This window comes from Carassius auratus, chromosome 23 (assembly GCF_003368295.1).
Source record: "Carassius auratus strain Wakin chromosome 23, ASM336829v1, whole genome shotgun sequence".
Lineage (NCBI taxonomy): Eukaryota > Metazoa > Chordata > Actinopteri > Cypriniformes > Cyprinidae > Carassius > Carassius auratus.
The window spans coordinates 16,340,939-16,362,849 of record NC_039265.1 but is presented as its reverse complement, the minus strand read 5'-3'; the positions used below and the strand labels follow the sequence as shown (position 1 = coordinate 16,362,849).

General features: G+C 38.4%; 1 protein-coding gene across 2 annotated transcripts in view; it reads right to left on the bottom strand.

Moving 5' to 3' along the window:
• Nucleotides 1–294: 294 nt before the first annotated feature.
• The window catches only part of chchd6a (coiled-coil-helix-coiled-coil-helix domain containing 6a), a 74,698-nt gene continuing 53,081 nt past the window's right edge, over nucleotides 295–21,911 (bottom strand). For both annotated transcript variants that reach the window (XM_026200135.1, XM_026200136.1), the window contains one exon: nucleotides 295–617. In XM_026200135.1, coding sequence (XP_026055920.1) covers nucleotides 594–617 — 24 coding nt within the window. In that variant the 3' untranslated portion in view covers nucleotides 295–593. The remainder of the gene's footprint in view (nucleotides 618–21,911) is intronic.

Below are 21,911 nucleotides of genomic sequence, written 5' to 3'. Positions count from 1 at the left end.
TACTTTTTAAAAGCTTTACAACTGTTTTTGTAAAGACAAGAACTGCAAAAGTGACTTTTAATTCTCCTTCTGTTTCCCATAATAATAATAAAAGTACATGGGTTTGAAACAAAACAAGTATGAATACAAATTTAAGAAAGATATTTTTTGCTGAACTATGCCTTTAACTGGCAACATCAGAAAGGTAATGTATAACACACCATGATTTTCTTTACTAACAGACTGATTCAGTTTCAGACACTGTCAGAATGGATCTCAAATATCTGAAAAAGGAAAACAAAAGACACGACCAGCTTTGGGCATTTATCCATTTATGTAGATATGATTTTGCCAAAATACAATGCATAAATAAAATCCTGACAAAATAAAAGTATCAGGATTTCCTGAGTGTACTCTCATAGAAATCAAGCCTTGCATGTCTATGATCCCATTGTCAGCACTGTTACAGATAATGAAATACTCATAGTGGCCTGTAATATGAAGCTTGCTCAGAACACTGGAGAGTGACTCAGAGTCCTGGGATCAGATGTAATTGGATGGAGAGGCTAAAGATGAAGCGGCCCATGAAACCCAACACACAGATGAGCGGCTCTCTATCCGTGATTCACCAACAGATTCTGTTCAGAAAGGATGAGAGTGACAAAAAAGGGAGAGACAAAGAAATGTTAGAATCAAATGTACATTAATAATATCATAATAATATCATACTTTAAAAATGATAATGCACTGTTATAAAATTATGCACATATTTAGAAAGAAAATTACAAATAAATTCATTAATTGTAATTACTGAAGTCCTATATACATTTATTTTTTATTTCTGATGCAGACATGACAGAAATATAATATACACCTGATTATTAAAGGAGTAAACCAAATTCAATTTTATATGTTTTTGAACTGAAATGTTTCTTAGCATTGTGTGTATACAACCACCTGATAACACCGGCGGTGCCAGGGGGGGGTCTTGGGGGGTCTCAAGACCCTGCCAAAAAATGCCTTGACCCCCCATTTGACCCCCCACCCTCTTCCTAATTAAAAAATATATATATTCAGGATAAAGATCCAAAAATGTTTCTTTTCAAACTACACAGAACAATAATAAATAATAATTATTTCAACATTTATTCGTACACTGAACCCGAGAACCATTTCTGTCGGACGCGTCCGAATCGAGAACCGAGGAGCTGATGAGTGCACGTGTGATTCAGTGTGAAGCAGACGACACACAGCTCGTCTGAACCGAACTGATTCTTGTGTTGATTGATTCTGAACTGATTCTGTGCTAATGTTATAAGCGCGGGTAAAACAAAGGCTTGAATGAAGGGCAATCATCGCCAATGACGGCATTACATCGAGCGCAAAACAACCGGTGAACAATTTTTTTTTTCAACTGGTTTATTTGATCGAATTGTCCGAAAGAACCGGTTCACTTGAGCACCTGCTCCTTTGCCCCTTACGTGCCCTTTTGTCAAAGCAAACTTTCCTCTAATTTTTTTTGTAATAATAAACTTTTGTGAATGCCTGCCCACGTCCATTCATAATATTAGTACAATTTATTAATAATAATTTAGCCGTAAATAAAATTACCAACATGATGACCTTTCACCTGACAACGACCTCATCCAACCGTGAAGATTCCTCACGCTGCACGCGCATTTTTAAATTGCTAGAGGATATTTTCAACATCGTGGCAGCTGGTAAGTGGTGTTTCATTCTCAGCGAAGTGATTTTGATGTTTATTTGCTTATTTTTATTTTACAAGAACGATGTGATGTGAGAACATGCAGATATGTTTTTTATACTGCTGTGTGTAGCCTGTAGTGTAGAAGTAACACTAGCGTGCTGTTTGAGGGAGAAAAGTTGCCTGGTCTTTTTTATGTTATTTGACTAAACTTTTATTATATTACAGTACTTATTTATTTTTAACACGTAAAAATTATTATCTCAACACTGGTAAGGCTTATTCAGATTTTCTCATTCTCTGAATTATCATTATAAAAATAAAAACAATTCAGAAATGAATTAAAATATAATTATATTTGAAATGTGATGCAAATATTTTTTCTACAATAGCAACAGTGTTTACAACAGCAAGACCACTTTAGCCTGTAAACTCAATAATATCTATCTGGAAATAAATGTAAAAATATCAATGTCAATAAAAATGCATAATATACCTGACATGAAAGTGCAGTGTGAAGGATATGAATAACAAATGTAGCCTGTCATTTGTTTACATTGCAAAGGTGTTTTTATTGTTTAGTAGCAGTAATATGCAGTTATTAGCCATGTCCACTGTATTTTTTGTTGGTTTTCATGAGACCCCCCTTGAAAAGACCAGGACCCCCCATTGCCCCCCCCCCAAATCAAAATTGTCTGGAACCACCACTGCCTGATAATGGTTAAAACCCACCCAGGTTTTTTTAATTTTTTTAATCCCCATAAATCATAAGCAGTGTCTCAGATCAGGCTGCTCTCAGATTCTGGACAGGGTGATGTAGTTTTAGTATGCCCCTCCCTCAAATATAGAAAGACACTGGCAATTTATCACAGACCTGCTCCGAGTAGGCTGTCATCAGTCCACCATTGTTTTATGGCCGGAGCAGATGTAGACAAGGATGTCTCATATGTCTCAAGCGATTAAGGATTTTTTGTTGCTGGATGTAATAATGAACATAGCAGGTGTCATTTACTCCCAGTATGGATGGTGGTGGAGTATGTTTGTTTTTGAAGGGAATGCGGCCCCTGATCTACTCTCGTCACTCCACGGAGAGAGAGGGGAGGGGATAGCAGAGCTCATTAGCATTTAAAGCGACATTCACCGAAACGGCTTGTAAACAGAGCTGTTTTTGACATTGTAAAAAGGGCGTTTTTTTTTTTAAACTACCATTGAGAAATTTGAACCAAAGTATGTTATAGACTATTCATTAAGACCCTAAAGAATCATATCAACTTGTGAAAAATGGGCATCTGTTGACCCCTTTGAGGTTTGTCAAATTAATAACTTAATTTACTTTTATTTATCTTTTATTTAGCAATTACAATATGACAAGTTTTACTACAATTCTTACTGAATGACACGGCACACATTCAGGAAATAACAGTAATTAAAAATAAATCATTGTAATTACCACCATCCTATAAACATATTTTTAAGTTTGTATGTATTTAAGCATGAGATGTAAAAAGCCATAAAGATTTATACTTGAAAAATGTGAAGAAAATGTGCTTTTAATATATATATATATATATATATATACAGGGTTCGTACAGATACTGTACTTTTCAAGCACTATTTTGGGGATTTTAAAGGACTTATCACTTATCAAACATATACTTTATTTACTTTAAATTCTAAAAAAGGAAAATAGATGAATAAAATTAAACAAGATGGTACAAATAAGGTACAGCACATTAAAGTATTCAATGACTGTGGCAACTCTAAGTATGAGAACATGAAAGTCACGGTACTCTGTGCATTAAAGAGCGCATCCAAAGAGGACATAAACTTCTTATTCAGTGCTATAACAGAAGTAAAGATAAACTTTCTCCAAATTAAACAGGAGTAATTTTACAGAAGTATTCAACAGGGTTTTGTCTTTCAGAACAAATTACATAAAATAATTAACTGTATTTCTCTTTGGCTTGTGTAGAAGCCCTGTCAAAGTGGTCTAGGTTGTGGCAGATTTAACAAATCTGCTTAAGTTCATAATTTATTCAATAGATTGAACTAGGTCTAGGACAACGCGTCGAGGTCATCGATGACGTCGACGCAAAAAATACGTTGACGCAAAATATGAGCATCGATTCGTCGACCTGTTTTTATTTCTCTAAAAAACGTTTTCAAAACGTTTACCTTATGTGCGCTGAATATACGCGATGGCCGGATCAACATTCTGTCCAACGTTATATAACCAATCCAGGGGTGATGCCCGACAGGGCGCGTACGAGAGAGAGCCCCGGCTGCGCGCAGTGTTGCCAACTTAGCGACTTTGTCGCTAGATTTAGCGACTTTTCAGACCCCCATAGCGACTTTTTTCCAAAAAAGCGACTAGCGACAAATCTAGCGACTTTTTTGACAGACCTTATTTAGTCTCGGAGACTCTCCGGTACTGCCGCACGAGCTTTCTCTCGCTTTCTCTCTCTCTCTCTCTCCCAGCGTGCGCACAAGCCTCTCTCTCTCTCTGCATCTGCTATGTTCAACAAGCAGAGATGAGCAGCATTTTCACTTAAAAAATATATTCTGTTGCTTCTAACTCTATTTTACATACAAGTATAGCCGAAATCACAGTACAATCATTATCTTAATCTTATGTGTATGTGATTTCATTAGACAATGTCGTGAATAGGATTTTAGTGCAGAGATTAACATCTTTGAGAGCTGGTTATGTAGTCTTAATAGACGCGTGTCAGTCATTATAATATTTCGTTGTCGGACAACAGAAACATTCAAATATAATAAAAAACTTTTATTGCGAATTTTGACTGCCTTAAAATGCAGTATATGAGCACAGAAAGGGCAAGATAATATGACGCACTTACGTCATGAATATGCTAATTAGCATATGACGTCATCTATCGACATTTAGCGACTTTTCAGGCTGGGTTTAGCTACTTTCCATTGAAAGAAGTTGGCAACACTGGCTGCGCGCGCACACTCAGAGTCTTCAAACAACACGATCGCTTCTTGCTCTTGCTCTCCCTTGTGCATATTAATCAAAATCATTAAACACGATAGAAAAAGGGCGAAACACCAAAGTTTCACAAGCGCTCGCGCACTCACAGCCTTCAAACTACACGAGCGCTGTCTTGCTCTCTCTCTCTCTCTCCCTCGTGCATATTAAACAAAATCATTAGACACGATGGAAAAAGGGCGGAACGCCAAAGTTTCACGTGGAGCATTCGGAGATTTTTTTTTACAAAGCAATTTTGAAGTGTAAATATTGCCTTTAAATAATTCAAGCACTTTTCAATTACCTCGTCATTAATATGACTGTTTTCAAGGGTTTTCCAGGACTTAAATTTCAAAAAGTCAAATTCAAGTACTTCAAGCACTTTAAGCACCTTGTACGAACCCTGTATATATATATATATATATATATATATATATATATATATATATATATATATATATATATATATATATATATATATATATATATATAAAACCACAATGTAGCCTCCACATAGCAAAAGCACAAGGTGATGCAAACTTGGCCAAAAACAATATTTTAGAGAGTTTACATTTAAAATATCAGTAGTCATTGCCATCACTGCCTGTGGGACCATGGCCCACATGAGCGAAGGGGTGGACCACATTGCATGGGTAATCATCACCCACTAAAGGTCAGGTCCTTAATTCCAGTCATTCTGAAGTGCTCCATACATTACAGTGGGTGTGTGCCAGAGAGGAAGGCAGGAGGAGATGGAGGGAGGACAGGGCATGAGAAGAGAAGGGAGATGAAAAGGGAAACAAAGAGAATCAGGCAAAAGGGAGGACGTTGCAATGACATCACTCAGATTCAAAGCAACCCACATAACTATTATTTCTGAATGCTGGCCTTGACCTCCGAAGCTCCTCGCACATACATGTAGACAAAGCAAAGATGCTGCAATCGAAGAGGGTGGAAGTTAATTAACACAACCTGTCAGCAACACCAAGGACCAGTTTAACCTCTGTGGATTTATGTTTTTCAGCCCAGAGGTACAAATGAGCCTGGGTCAGAAAATCTGCAGCATTGATACCAATTACTGTGCATGGTCCTCGAAGAGATTCAAATAAATGTAAAATTGCCTTTCTGGGCAGGTTAAGAAGAGATCATAAAAAAGATGTAGCCTACACAGATGAATGGGTGTTTCTTCAGCTATTGACACTTTTGGCCCTGGATTTGGAAGTTAAGAAAATAAACTCACTTTCACCACAATCAAGTTTAACTTGTCCACTGAAAAGTCCAACAATACACAAACAATACATAATCAAAAGCTCCAAAATATCAAATCTACAAATTATGCATATGAAATTTCAAATATTTTTTAAAATAAAATAGTAATAAAAATATATTAATGTATATTAATCATGGCTTGAAAACTGAAAAAAAAAAAAAAAAATTCAATCGGTTCACTCCGAGCAGAATTGATATGTTAACATTTCTGTTCTGCATTCCTCTAATATTATTACCGTTCCGAAACCGGTTCGGGTGGAAAAAATATTGGTTAATAACGTTATTTTTTAAAAACAATATTCTTTGCCTATAATTTGTCTAATAATAATAATAATAATAATAATAATAATAATATAATAATAAAAAAGTCTAATGACTCCGTCGAGCGGAGCTTCTCAAAGCTGAGAATAATCAAAGGAGAGCTGCAGTCCTCAGTTGGACAGGAAAGTCTAAGCATTCTGGCGCTTGAGTGTCGAATGCACATGCACCAATGGCAAGAGAAAATAGGCCTAAATGGTGCATTACCATTGCGACTTACCTATGATGAGTTCACAGCTGAGCGGACATTTCACTCGTTGGCTTCAGCGTCACATTTGCATATGCCGTACTGCTGGAATTCGTGATTGGTTGACAGCAAATTTCAAATATTAAATGGAATGATAAAATAACCGGTTAATGTCCATTTCAAATTTTCGATTCGGTTTCGGAACTATAAAATTTGATTTTGTTTGTGTTTCTTGTTCTGTTCTGTTCGTTTTCATTTCCTGAACCAGTTCAGAGCCCTAATATAAATACAGTATATATTTATATTTATTATATATTTATTTTATACGTATACAAGTAAAAAAAAAAAAATTAACAATATTTAGGATAAAATAATAAAGTATACACACTTAAGCACATGAAATGTAGGGGGAAAAATTAAGGCATGGTGAAACATTTCCAAGATTTTTTTATATGACCTTCATGTAAAAAAAAAATAAGTTTGGGGGGGGGGGGGGGGGGTCACATCAACCCTCCAAACATAAAAACCCCTCAAATACAGGCTCCATAAAGGAAGAGAGATACTTTAAATTCACTAGAGCACACTCTCTATAAGTAACACAACCTACATAACTGAGTATCACAAAGAAGCTGCACAGCTGTCACCTTACACAGCTTTTGCACAAGGCCACTGTCAGCTCAGCAGGTTGTATAGGTTTCACTCCCTTATCGATTGGACTGTTTTTCCCTGTGGTCAAAAGCAGCCAAAGCCAGTGTTTGTGCAGAGAATCAAATTCTGATAACCCTTCTAAGGACCCTCCTTGAACAAAACAGGGAACTAACTGGTGGTGGAGGGGAGGCTGAACTAAGATTGTGGGATATAGAGATAATATTAATAGGCCCAACACTGAGACCTGAGGAACACCAACTGCACGTGTGCTGTATTAACTTTTGGTTGATGGCAGTGTGGTAAGGAGTGGGTGTCATAAAAAAGGTTGATAGCTGAGAAACGTATAACACAAATAAGACAGCTGATAGATCAATATCACAGCTGTGACAGATTCCTCACAATGTACAATGCATGAAGGACGAATCCTGGCAAGAAAGAAAGAGTCTGAGAGAGTGTATATAAGACAAGAGTGAGACTGATTTTAATTCTGCGTAATAAAAAACTGCAGTATGAGGCCAGAAAGGAAGACTCTCTAATGCGAGTCAAAAAATGTAAGAACAAATCTACAATAGAATGTGTGTGTGTGTGCTCTTGTTTTTATATATATATATATATATATATATATATATATATATATATATATATATAGCAAAATGAAAGCATATTATTATAATTATAAAGCATAAAAGTACAGTACTGAAAATATATGAAAGTATATAATGTTAAGGCATAAACTAAAGCATATGAAATTATAAATGAATTATATATTAATTATACATTGAATTTAAAGCATAATAAAAATATATATTTATATGAAAATATAATAAAAATCACAGATACATTTTTTTAAAGCATAATTAAAAAAAAGTATAATTTAAACCTTTGATTACAGTATGAATGTAGCTCAAGGGTCAACAAACGTGATCCAGCAACACCCAAATGTGAAAGTAGTTGGTGTTTGTTGGGGCATTGTGTACCTTTATAAACCTAAATAGTAAATTGGATGTCCACCAAAGAAAGTGATGTAACCTACAGAAAGAGTCGGGCTGATGTGAGCTGCTGCCAGTGTATAGCTCTCCTCTCTGAGGTGTTGTCTAAACTCCCCTTTTCCCATTAAGGGCAGAGAGAGACAGCTGCTGTCGCTACGATGGCAAACAAGAGAGAAGCAGATGTAGAAGAACGATCAAACAAGACAAACAAACAAGGCCGAGAGGGAGCTCGACTCTGAACTCTGCAATGAGCAGAGCACATGAGGGGGAAAAAAGGGAAAGAAATCGCCAGCAGCGACAGTGAGTTCAATCTAGGAGCAGGTTCTGCTGATTTTAACTTCAACTTCGGATGTGCCGCTCTCTGATCTGCCTGCTCCTTTCATTGTCAGATAAATCACACAGACACGGGCAATCAAATATGCAAGAAGAAGTACTCCACAACACATCTTGCACAAAGCATGTCCTGAATAAGGAATTTAATGAGCCTGATAAGAGCTGATCTACCTCTTTCTCACTTTTCATTAGGCAGGAAGTTCAATTGGAGGTATGTAAATTTTTTTCACACAAAAAAGAGCCAACCTGGAAAAAATACTTTAAAGGCCTATTCAAATCGAATGTGAAACTAAAATTCAAAATGAATAGCCAACAAAAAGGTCTATTCACACCAAAAGAATAACGAATGTTCATCAGGCTACATTAGAAGTAGGTTTAATTAACTCTCGTAAAAAATAGGTGGTGCTAATCAACAAAGAAATGGATCAGTTTCCACAAAAATATTAAGCCGCACAACTGTTTTCTGCATGGATCATAAGAAATGTTTCTTGAACAGCAAATCAATAAATCAGAATGATTTTTGAAGAATAATGTGACACTGATGCCTGAAGTAATAGTCCTGAAAATTCAGCTTTGCGTCACAGGAGTAAATTACACTTTAAATATATTATTATATATTATCATATATTAAAATAGTAAACACATACTGTAAAGTGTAATATTGTTTCACAATAGTACTGCTTCAACTGTATTTTTTATTAGATCTATGCAGTCTTGGAAATTATAAGACTTGTTTAAAAAAAAAGACTTGTTTCTGTTCTAAATCTTGTTCACAACAAACATTTGTTCTGTGCTTAGTGTGAATAGGCCTTAATGGCTGTTCGTACAACTGAAGCTGGCACTGAAGCAGATTGCACTCTCCAGAGCATCAGAACATGTGGAAGCCAGAAACAGACTCACACTTTATCTTTCAAACACAAGCACAATGTCAGTTACTTTCTTTCGCTAAGGTCAGGTGGGTTTCATGACCCCAAGCTCCCCGACCACTACATCATGTCTGGTGTGACAGGACATTGTGAGGAAGAATGAATATATGCATGACCTCTGCCCTTTTCATCTCTGGACATAAAGCTAGAAATGCACTTTGATCTAATGACATCATCATCATCATCAAAAAAAAAAACATCTAAACAGAACAAAACACTTTCAAAATCTTTACAACATAACTATGAGGTACAAGAGGAAACTCAATATTACATTTCCAGCCTGCAGCGCGTATCCAATATCAATTCACTCAGTAAACAAGATGTATGGCACAAGGACTATATGAGTATATATAAAATAATTATTTTTAGATAAGTCAAATCCTTTATTAAATAACAAAGATCCATATTTAGGTGTTTCTTCAACTAGAGCACATATGGACCTGTGAACTTTTAGAAAGTAAACTCTCTGGAAATAGACTTTTTACACATCTACTTTCATTACCAATAATTTCACAGAGGACATATCAATCTAATGGGAATTATTTTATTACCTTTTCAAAACCATTTTCAGCGATCTGAAATTTCCATCACATCTCAAATGATGTATTGTTTCTAAAAACTTTCTGTTGTGCAAATTACACTTTAAACATGTCTGAAATTAAATGAACAACAACTATGTTTTGCTAAGTCTAATGAACATGTGTATCCTAAACTGAGTTGGGGGTAACGTTAAGGATAACGATTGGGGGTATCCCCAACTTACTTATCTGAAAAATTAACTCAGATATTTATTTGTAAATTTATGCGTAAAGAATTTGTAAAGTAATGCGTTACTTTTTTATGGTGTAATGCAATATTGGAATGTAGTGCAGGAAAGTTACTTTTAAAAGTAATGTATTACAATATTGTGCTACTCCCTAAAAAAAGTAACTATTTGCATTACTTATGTTACTTATGTTTTAGTTACTTTTTATGGAAAGTAATGCTTTACATTACTTTTGCTTTACATTTTAAATCTGGGCAGGGCTTGCCTGTATGTTTTTAATATAAAAAAAGCTCTTCTTTTACAAATGTAAAAGCCCTTCCACCCCAAGAGTGAAATGAACACACCTGAGGCTGAAGGGAATGTAAATTCACGCCTGTACTATAGAGGGCGCACCTCATACAAATTGCATGAAGAATATAGTCTCAGCCTCAGACATCACGCCAATGGACTGCTGGCTGAATGTCTTATTTCAAATGTATGAAAAAATGTTAAGTTCGCACAGAACTTAAAGAATCTTTAAAATATGTCAGAGTTTTACACACCAGTCTGTTACTGTGGCAACATTTCCGTGCCCCTAAACATGACGAGATTTCGTCCACATTTTCTGCTTCGCTGAAATCATAGCACTGCATGTGTCAAGAAAAGAACTGGGCTGACCGGGTACTCGGTACCACCGTTACTTAAAGAAACCTGGTACCGTGACATTTTAATTATTTTTGTATTTTTGTACCGACTTGGTACCGAAGTACCGGGTCTTCTCACAACACTATTTACATGTGATATTTAACTTGATTTTTCCCAGGCCTGCTCTTCACTGACACATTTGAAAATAAGCAAAAACCAATTATGAAGGCACGTTAAAAAGGTTTTAATGTGACCATGTAACAAAAAAGTGATATATGTTAGATAAGAAAAACAAAATTATGACAAAATTGCCCATAAATTAAGAAACACCTTTTTTTACGGTTTATGCAGAGGTTGCAAGATAAAATATATATTTTAAAAAAATGTTTTGATTATATGTGCTATTATAATAAAATGAATAAAAAATATGTAAAGAAGTAATTAAGTAAACAAACAAATAAAAAATGCATTATGGGAAAACAATAGTTAAATTTGTATAGTATAGATTTCAGCTCCCCCCCTCTGCATTAGGTCTTTCTAAATCGGAGATCCATCATTTCAGTCACTTGACAGGCACTCAAAGAACAAACTTCTTACCACTGGTTGTAGTAAGTAAGGGGTGAAACAAGATAGAATACCAAAAACAAAATACCCCTGTATTACTTGGATGATGGGAGCATTCACTTTTCACAAAATGCTTTTTCAAACGAGAAGCCATTTCTTCCATACGAATAGTCTGGAACACAATAAGCTTATTCTGAAAACAAAAAAGCAAACAAACCCCTATTTGTTGTAGGTAAAGAAACCCACAATTTAGTTGCTCTCCTTATGATGTCTGATGACAACTGTGAAAAAACAGATGTCTTTGAAGCCAGTCCGTGGAGGTACTTCAAACCTGCCTTTGTGGATGGAGTGATGGCCGGTCCAAACAGTATTTTCCATTCCTCCTGACAGCTTCAATAGAATAAAACAGAGGAAAGAGCTTTTGGAGACCAGACAGACAAAGTGAACCGCCTTGTTCCCCTGCCAAATGGGAAACAGCACACGGATGCTTTTGGGGTAACAAAGCAAGAAAGCCATTTCTAATGCACTTTTATCAAACCTGGAGAGTGTTGAAAAAGAGAGTCGACTGCAGTGTTACTCAGTGAAATCCACACACACAAAAAAGAAGAGATTTTATAGTTCAAGTCTTGAAGCTGCTTTTTAGCAGAACAATGTCTGTCCAGTCGGTGGACTCAGGGTTATCAGAAGGAAGGCACAGTGGTGCAACTGCGGCTCTGCTGCAGAAAGGTCACATGAACCATTGTGTTTCAGGTTCTTGGCCCCAGGTCCCCTGCTGACTGCAGCTTCAGGGCTTTGTGAGGATGTTCATAGGCCATGTGGCACGCCTGAGCCAAAATGAAGCCTTCAGAATAGGTTTGATATGCCGTTTGATAACACAAAGTGCAGACAATAGCGATAGAACGATTGGAGGGGGAAGCACAGAAGCAAGACACAAGAGAAGAAGTACAGATTGAAAGATGAATGGAGAATTACGGCTACAAAGACGGTTGAGCCAAGCATGTAGTCAGCCTTTCTTGATTTGATCTTTTTGTATTACAAGCACCGTGTATTGTCACATTTGGTTCCAATACCCTTCTACAGCAAAAAAAACTGTAGGTGCAAATTGAATCTATTTTCGCAACAATGGCCTAACAACACACAAACTGCTGAAAAGATCTATCTCTAAGATATAAACCCTATCAAAGATTTGGATTTATGCAATTACACTGAATGAGGTCTAAAGCTTTCAAACTTCAAAAAAGACACATAAGTACCGAAAAATATAATAAAAGTGGTCCATACAACTTGCAAGCTACATTCCAAAGTCTTCTAAAGTCATACAATAGCTTTGTGTGGGAACAGACTGAAATTTAGGTTGTCGCCTACTGAAAATCAACTCTTAACTCATTCATAAAAAATAAAAAAAAACCTATGCCATCATTTATTTTAAATACATTTATTTCATACTAAGCATGCTTCTAATCCATTAACATTTATTGACATATCTCTTAAGATTTACTGATATAAAACCATTTCCTTACTGCACAGTGCACATTAATATTATGCCTACAATGTGTTTTAATATCACTGTTAATAAGGATTGTATGATATCTGTGTAATATCAATCTTTAAATGCAAGCTCTTTAAAGTGAACCTGCAATATACTAGTTCCACTTTAGCACAATCAGCTATACTTCAGTTTATCTTAAGTTGGACTTCAGCGCTACTTTCGTACAATTAAAGTGCATTAAGCACAAAAATAGTTATTCCAATTTAGCAAATTTTGTTATACCAGTTTAGTACACCAAAAGTACAGATTCAGGAAATTTATTATTAAGCACATAGATATGTTAATGTATTGTAGTATACGAAGCACAATATAAATGCATTTCAAATACATTTTAGTTTTTTGTGTTTCACTAGGGCAGAATCATGATTCACTTGATCCAGTTAACAAAGTAATCTGAATGATTAGTTCAGACTGAATCAGATTAGACTCAATCAGTTCTTAAATTAAACTCAAACATTTAGTCACAGTGGTTAACAGCTCACAGGATGGTATAATCAGTAAAAACAAACAACAACAACAAAAAAATAATTAAAAAAAAATTTCTAATTTAAAATCTATGATTTTTTTTTGTCCATTTTGAAGTTTCAATGGATAGCTTGGCCAAAAGTGAAAATTTGGCCATGAATCACCCCACTTGATTCATATGGATTTCTTTGAAATGAAATCCAGGAACTGAATAAATGTGTGTAAACAGTTTTCATTTTTAGGTGAATTTGAACTTTATGAAAGTGAACATGGTCAATTTTAAGGGTCATGTTAAAATAAACACAAAGAACATCCACACCTCAGGTTCTACGACAGAAAGAAATGGCAAAACAGACGTTAGATACACCTTTGTGCTTTTGTGAATCCTTGATCATCATGCGTAAGAAGAAGTAATGTAGTCGTAATCCCTTTAGCCAACAGACAGCAGCCAGTAAAGCACGGCAGCTTCTTAAACCCATTTGAGTGTTTCTTCAGCCTAGATCCACATGTTCAGCTAATCAACAACACAGCCACTTATCTTAGTTAGTTTATCCAAAGACGAAAGATTACAATGAATTTTAATGTACTCCTTTCTACAGCTTTGATAAAAGCAGAATGCCTTAAATGAAGGAGAGCTGTTACTCCACGCATATATGTTGCATTTCCAGGGCCGAATACATTAACACGTATAATTGGGTCCCCGTAGCAGTGCACCTTTTTGATGTAAAGGCTTTCAGAAATGGCAAGTCAATGGTCTCTGTCGTATATATTACAACACGGCGCAAATCACAGTTTTCTAGTTCACCAACCCCCACACACACACACACGTTTCTGTAGACGCACAATAAAAATTAAATAAAGAAAAAGCCCCTCCATCCATTTCCCTCAAGGTCTTTCTCAATGTGGCCACGTGAAGCTTTTCGAGCCATTACCGCAAACAAGATAATCCTCGCCATCTATTATATTGTGTAAATGTGCTGCTGGAACAATAAGTTTGTTCTGAACTCAAACCACTTTAGCCTGGCACTTTCGGAAAACTTTTCAAATCTGTGCCGCCAACAAACTCGCCATTATACTTGATGTTGTTTGCCAATGCGAGCTCTATTATTTCAGGACACAAAAGGAGGAGAGAAAGGGAAGCGGCTGCAAAAAAGAAAGATAATGGTGTTCGCTTTGATTGGTTCCTTCTTACACAGGCAGACCGAGGATCAATTCACTTTTTGAAAAGAGGGGAAGGTTGTTTACAACGAAGGACCTGCAGCAATATGAAAATGAAATCAATAATCCCACTGTGAAGAATGGATGGATGCAGGCTCGAGGCGTCTGGTCTTACATGAGAAAGGGCCAAAAAAAATGAAAGGCAGAGATTGGGAATGATAAGCCTTGTGCCTGCCGTCGAGCACCGAGGTATACATTTTTAGCAGGACTGTAAAAGCTGACGTATGTGATTAGTTAAACAGGTTTTATTTTTTATAAAATTTTATTTTGTGATTTCCCCGATTAGAAATTAATTCAAAAATTGTTATATTTTTATGTGCAGCTGTTGTGTAACATGCACAAAAGGAGAAACTCCCAGTCATAGTCGAAGACGGTCACATCTGAGCTACCTGCCTTTAGCTTGAGGGATTTGAATAAGGATATGAGGAGCTCTTCGTGCCATCGGTCGTGCTTTAATAAGCCGCAGCAGAGTTATGGGTGATTAACAGGTTGCTGTGCATGGATTTTCACATTCTGTAACAAGGGCTTTGGATGACGCGACGGTCATAGGGACAACGCCTCACTGCGGACCTTGCAGATTTAACAACAATCAGACTTCATTAAACAACACCAAAATTCATGCTACTTGCTTTCTCGATAAATGTTCACGGTCTCATCATTGGTGCAAGTAATTCCCCCCCAAAAATCTTTACTAAACCCATCATTTATTCATCCTCACATCCTTCAAAATAGGTGAGTTTCCTTCTTCAGTTGGATTATTTCTATGGTACTTTAGGAACTTTTTGGTCCACTTTTTTAGTCCATTACCTTGTCAATTACTGCTCAAACCAGAATCAATCATTGCACTCTAAACACACTGGAAAAGTTGCTCTGCCAATCAAATTCAAGTACTGGAACTGAGTCTGTTGTATAATTAAGGCCCGTTCACACCAAGCACGATAACTATAAAGATAACGATAAAGATATAGTTCTAAAAATCATTCTCAATATTAAAGAATAGCGGCGTCCACACCACAACTATAACGATAAAGGCAAAGAGAAACGATATCGTTGGAATCACTTTCAGAACGATTTTTTTTTTGCTGATGAACGATAAAAACATTGCCAACCAATCAGACTCAATCCTGCTGTAATGAGCTCTAGAATTTAAAGCAGCAGACGCGCAGAGGCGTCTTAGAACACACAGACATCGTTCGCTGGTGTGGACGCTAATATTGTTATCTTTATAGTTATCTTTATAGTTATCATTCTTGGTGTGAACGGGCCTTTACAGTTTTAATCACGACATTCAGAATGTTCAATGTTTTTTGCAGTTAACATTGTAGTTATAAACAGAACAAAAATTCAGTATTTGTTTTTTTAGTACTCAACAAGGGTCAGTGACATTGGACTGTTCAATGATTCGGTACAGAAAACAATACAACTACATTGTCCTAACAAAAAACTATCCTCATCTAAGGTGAAAAATGTTTAGAGCGGCTAACCCTTGACCCAGTCTGTCTCTAGCTCTCAGCTTTTCATTTATCTAGTTCTGTTTTCATGTTTGTTGCATTGAAAAAGCTAAGCAGACAATGTATTGGTCTGGACAGATCACACGCACAATAGAAAGATTAATTTTATTTGAAATGTCTGCTACAGAGTAATTTAATGCTCTATTTATTTGAACACCCTCTTAGGTGATGCTCGATTGATGATTTGTTTATGGACCCTGGAGTCAACGGCAGTCGCTGCATTTGGGTCTTGCTCAACATCCAAATAAATAAACTGCCATGCAATATTCCAGCAGCACTTGATCTGAGAACTCGCATTAACACACACAGCTCTGAATTGGCACAGCTGGGGTCATGGGAAGGCCTCAAAGCACCTGGCAGAAGTTGCTTTCAGCCAATCGAATAAAAGAGGTTCCATCTCTGGGCCTCACTGGAGAAATGCAGCAATACACTCTGTGATCTGACTCAAGTGTGTGGTGATGGACGGCAGAGACAGGATGTGGCGCGGGTTTGATAGGGGCTGAAACTGTATTTATGCATATTTCTAACACAGCTATACCTTTGGGGAAAATCTGCTTAAAAATGCTCCCTGATGTTAGCCAAGCGTCTGACTTTGAGAAAAAAAAAAATCATAAATAAAGCAAGAAGCTACAAGATGTGCTAATCAATGTGCATTACATTGATTTTACCACAATTAAGAGTGTTGTTAGGTACAACACAAAGCAGCCTTGAGTAGCATATTGCTTTAATATAACAGAAGCATATTGCTTTAATATAACAGAAGCAAAAACAATCTAGTAAAACAAACCAATGTTAAAATAATTAAATGCAATAATAATAGCAATAATAATAATAATAATTTAAAATTAAATAATTTACAATTAACTTATTGAACATAGGTTTTTGTGTTTTATCAAAGTATTATAATATTATTAATATTAAATCTAACAAATTACATACATACACATACATATATACAGTACAGACCAAAGGTTTGGACACACCTTCTCATTCAAAGAGTTTTCTTTATTTTCATGACTATGCCAATTGTAGATTCACACTGAAGGCATCAAAACTATGAATTAACACATGTGGAATTATATACATAAAAAAAAAAGTGTGAAACAACTGAAAATATGTCATATTGTAGGTTCTTCAAAGTAGCCACCTTCTGCTTTGATTACTGCTTTGCACACTCTTGGCTTTCTCTTGATGAGCTTCAAGAGGTAGTCACCTGAAATGGTCTTCCAACAGTCTTGAAGGAGTTCCCCGAGAGATGCTTAGCACTCGTTGGCCCTTTTGTCTTCTGTCTGCGGTCCAGCTCACCACTAAACCATCTCGATTGGGTTCAGGTCCGGTGACTGTGGAGGCCAGGTCATCTGGCGCAGCACCCCATCACTCTCCTTCTTGGTCAAATAGCCCTTGATGCCTTCAGTGTGAATCTACAATTTTCATAGTCATGGAAATAAAGAAAACTCTTTGAATGAGAAGGTGTGTCCAAACTTTTGGTATGTATATATATATATATATATATATATATATATATATATATATATATATATATATATATATATATATATATGTTTAGACTTGTTTAGCATCGGTTGAGATGCTAAACAAGTGGCGATAGGAGGGGTAGGAGTTTGTATGAATGTATGTCTGAGGGGAACTTACACTTTAGAAGAGATTAGATGGTATTTTTATTTTCATCTTGCCTCTGTATAATGCATAGTTCATAAGTGCAGTATTGCTTTGTTTACAGCGGAAACCAAGGAAACCCTTTAACCCTCGAGTCAACAAACGGCATTTTCTACTGATAACACCGAAAATACCTTAAATTACACTTTCAGTTTTGATCATACAGATAAAAGCAATACATCAATGGAATCTGTAAAGGGTCTACTTTCATTTGTATATGCACACAATAACAACAAATCTTCGAACAAAACTGCATTTACAAAATAAATGAACAAATCTTCATGATCTTCATTTAGAAACACATGATTAAAATTAACTGTGACTCAGCAAATACTAAAAGAAAAATGAGATATATCTATAGAAAGCTTGACATGTCTACATTTAAACTCAGCAAGTTATTTTCTAAGAAAGTTAATTTCTTATCGAAATCAAATATTCTGTGATAAAGTAATCCATATGAAAACAACGCGATGTCCAGTCTTTCACATCTCCCTTCATTATGTCTAATGCGACCATGTCTCGCACTGAGCGAGCTATTTATAAGACATTAAGCTCGCGGCGTGTAAACACCCACATGACAGCAAACAAAGCAGCGAGATGTTTCAAGTTTTTTTTATTTTACTGTTTGCTTCGCGCTGAGAGGAATAAGACATAATTCACCACAAGACGACACACTGAGAGGAATAAGCTTTGGATTACCTCGGAAAAAAGAATGAAGTGAGTCTTTTTTTATCAACTTGTATATATATTGCATAGGCTTACATACAAAGCATGCTTGTGTAACAAAGCTTCTGCTCATGAATATCTGCTCTGATGTATTTATTGGTGTTTGTGATCGTCTGAGGTATAAATGTATCAGTAACACTTTAGTATAGGGTCCAATTCTCACTTATAACTAGTTGCTTATTAGCATGCCTATTATTAACATATTGGCTGTTAGTGCTTATAAGAGCTTATAAAGTGCGTATAATGCATGGCATCCATAATCCTAACCCAATATCCTAAACTTAACAACTACCTTATAAAATATTAATAAGCAGCAAATTAGAAGTTAATTGAGGCAAAAATCATAGTTAATGGTTTGTTAATAGTGAGAATTGGACCTTAAAATAAAGTGTGACCAATGTATCAAGTAAGCTGTCAGTATCACTGATAAAAAAATATGCTATGTGGTAATTGTGTTCTTTTTTTCTATAAATTACTACTAGTATCAGTGACAATCACAATAATGTTAATAATGTAGTTTAATTTTGTAAACAGCATGCTCACTTTTTTTTTTTCAGATGTGACGGTAACATTGCAAAAGAAACCAGTGCAAATAAGCAGCCCACTCAGGAACCTGGAACACAGCTAAGACCAAGTGAGGCACACACTCCCATGAGACTCTTAAAAAAAAAGTATGTCCTTTAGAGCACATAGACAATATACAATTTGGAAATGCTAGGTATGTGATGTTCATTTGTGTATTTCAACATGACACAATACCAGTCAAAAGCTTCTGAACAGTAGGATTTTTCATGTTTTTGTAAAGAATTGAACTTCTGCTCACCAAACCTACAACTGCACTCGCAAGTGAATCACAAGTTATTTTGTGGGATAATTAAATATATTCTAAATAAACTACAAATATAAAAATATAGACATTTATTTTGTCCTCACATTTCTTCTTGAAACTCTTCCCTCTCAGTCACACACCTGACTGAAAGGCTCATTATGCAGCTCATTATGCGGTTCTTTGTCTTCTCAGGTGTAAATCACAATAATATTCATGGTCAATCGCGCCTACTCACATATGCCCTTTTGAAAGAAAAAGTGTCTTAGAAAATTTAAATCAATGTATTGTTTTCTGTGAGCGGGTAAACAAGATGATTTCACAACATTTTGAAGCAAAAATTCTAGGCTCCAAGCTCCAGGTTTGACAATCTTGTGAACCAATGTCTTTCATGACCTTATTTCAGTGACTTCAAAATTGTAGTTCCCTATCTGTCGGTCACTACGAGTTATGTCGACCGACAAATGGGGTCTCACTTGGGAGGCCAATCATCTCTGATTTTAAGAGAAAACGCCAATGAAATTGGCAAGTGGATTAACACACCTGAGCCACTCCCCGTGTCAGCGGGTATAAATAGGGCGACAGGTGCATCCACTCATTAGATTTTTGCTTCGGAGCCGAGTAGTCGATGAAGAAGATCACTACAAAGCCATTCATCTTTGTTTTTGGTAGAGCTGTTCCTGGTCGGTGTGACAGTGGTGTCCCTGCGAGACGGCGATTCCCCTGGGCGCTTCGGCTAAAAGAGACAGTTCTCTAAAAGAGCAAATCACGGACGATTCGCGTCTTTTTCAAGATGCCGTTTCGTCCGTGTCCTTCTGGATGCGGTCGTTTCCTGTCTTCGGTTGACGGTCACGAGCGTTGTCTGCAGTGTCTGGGCGTCCAACACGCTGAGGCTGCGCTCGTGGATGATTCATGCGTCTACTGTGGGCGTATGAACATGGCAGCGCTGCGATCGCGTCTCTCACTCCTCAAGGGGAGTGCAGCAGACCCCTCTGTCGCCACCCGTCCCGGTCTCTCTGGCTCGAGCAGAGGGCCGCCGGCTGGCGCTCTGGGAGATCTGAGGATCACAGTGAGAGCTTCTCCGCCGGGCCACGCCCCACGGACCTCTCACTCCTCACGCAGCGACTGTCCCGTGCAGCTGCCGATTGATTCTGCTGGGCCGTCTCACAGCGGTCCCAGCGTGTCTTTCGGTGCGCCGCCCGAAGACCAGATGTCGATTGCTGCATCGGGGGATGGGTTATCGACCTCTGAGGATGAAGGTTCGGCGGGGCTGCCCCCCTCGGGTGTTGTCGCTACTGCCGAATCGGACTTGGAGTTGTCGGCCATGCTTGCCCGGGCAGCCGTGAGTATCGGACTGGAGGTGACTACACCGCCCAGTCCCGAGCCCTCACGGCTGGATGATTGGTTTCTCGGCGCGGGACGCGGCTCACAACCTCGTTCTGCTCCGGTGCCTTTCTTCCCGGAGGTGCATGAAGAGGTGACGAAGTCGTGGACGGCCCCTTTCACGGCCAGAAGCCGCTCTTCTCCCTCTTCCATCCTCACCACCCTCGATGGCGGGGCAGCCAGGGGGTACGTAGAGGTTCCCCAGGTGGAGAGGGCGGTTGCGGTGCACTTGTGCCCACAAAACGCCGCCACTTGGAGGAATCGTCCGCGCCTCCCGTCCAAGGCCTGTAAGCTGACGGCCGCACTCGCTGCCAAGGCTTACAGTGCTGCGGGCCAAGCTGCCTCTGCCCTGCATGCCATGGCTATCCTGCAGGTACACCAAGCCAAGGCACTCAAAGCCATGCACGAGGGTGGTACCGACCCGGGGTTGATGCAGGAGCTGCGCACGGCAACTGACTTCGCCTTACGGGCAACGAAGGTCACGGCGCGGTCCCTCGGGAAGGCGATGTCCACGCTGGTGGTCCAGGAGCGGCATCTCTGGCTGAACCTGGCTGAGATGAGGGACATGGACAAAGCGCGCTTTCTCGACGCCCCCATCTCCCAGGCAGGCCTGTTCGGCGACACTGTCGAGGACTTTGCCCAGCAGTTCTCGGCGGTACAGAAGCAGACTGAGGCCATCCAGCACATCCTGCCCCGACGTGTCTCTCCGGCTGCCACCGTTCCGTCGCGGGTAGCGCCTCAGCCTGCTCGTCGCCGTGGGCGCCCCCCTGCGTCCTCTACGCCAGCTCCGCCCCGTGCTGAGAGTTCTTCGAGGCCGGCGCGTCGAGCCCCGCGCAGGAGAGCGGCGCCCCCCGTGTCACTCCCGGCTGCGAAGTCCTCCAGGAAGTCGACCAAGCGGCCCTGACACGGGCAACTCGGAGATGCGGAGAACTGCTCTTCAGGAGATGGCGAAGACAGCGCCACTCCTTCCCCCGGAGGAGGGCCGGGCGGAGAATCTTCAGTTTCTGTTTTGTTCTGTTCCGCCACTGGCCGGACCCACATTTTCAATAAAAGAGCAAATTCTCCTTCCTCCGAGTTGCAAGGCTCGTGGCTTGACAATGAGCGACGCACAGCTTCCTCACTCTCACCCACAACGCCCCCTTTCGCCAGCGGCCAGCAGGTCGCGGTTCGGAGACGCAACGCCTCTCCACGCGTCTCTGGCCAGTTCCTCCGGGAACACGAGGAGTGTGGTTGCGATGACCCAGGACGCAGTGCCT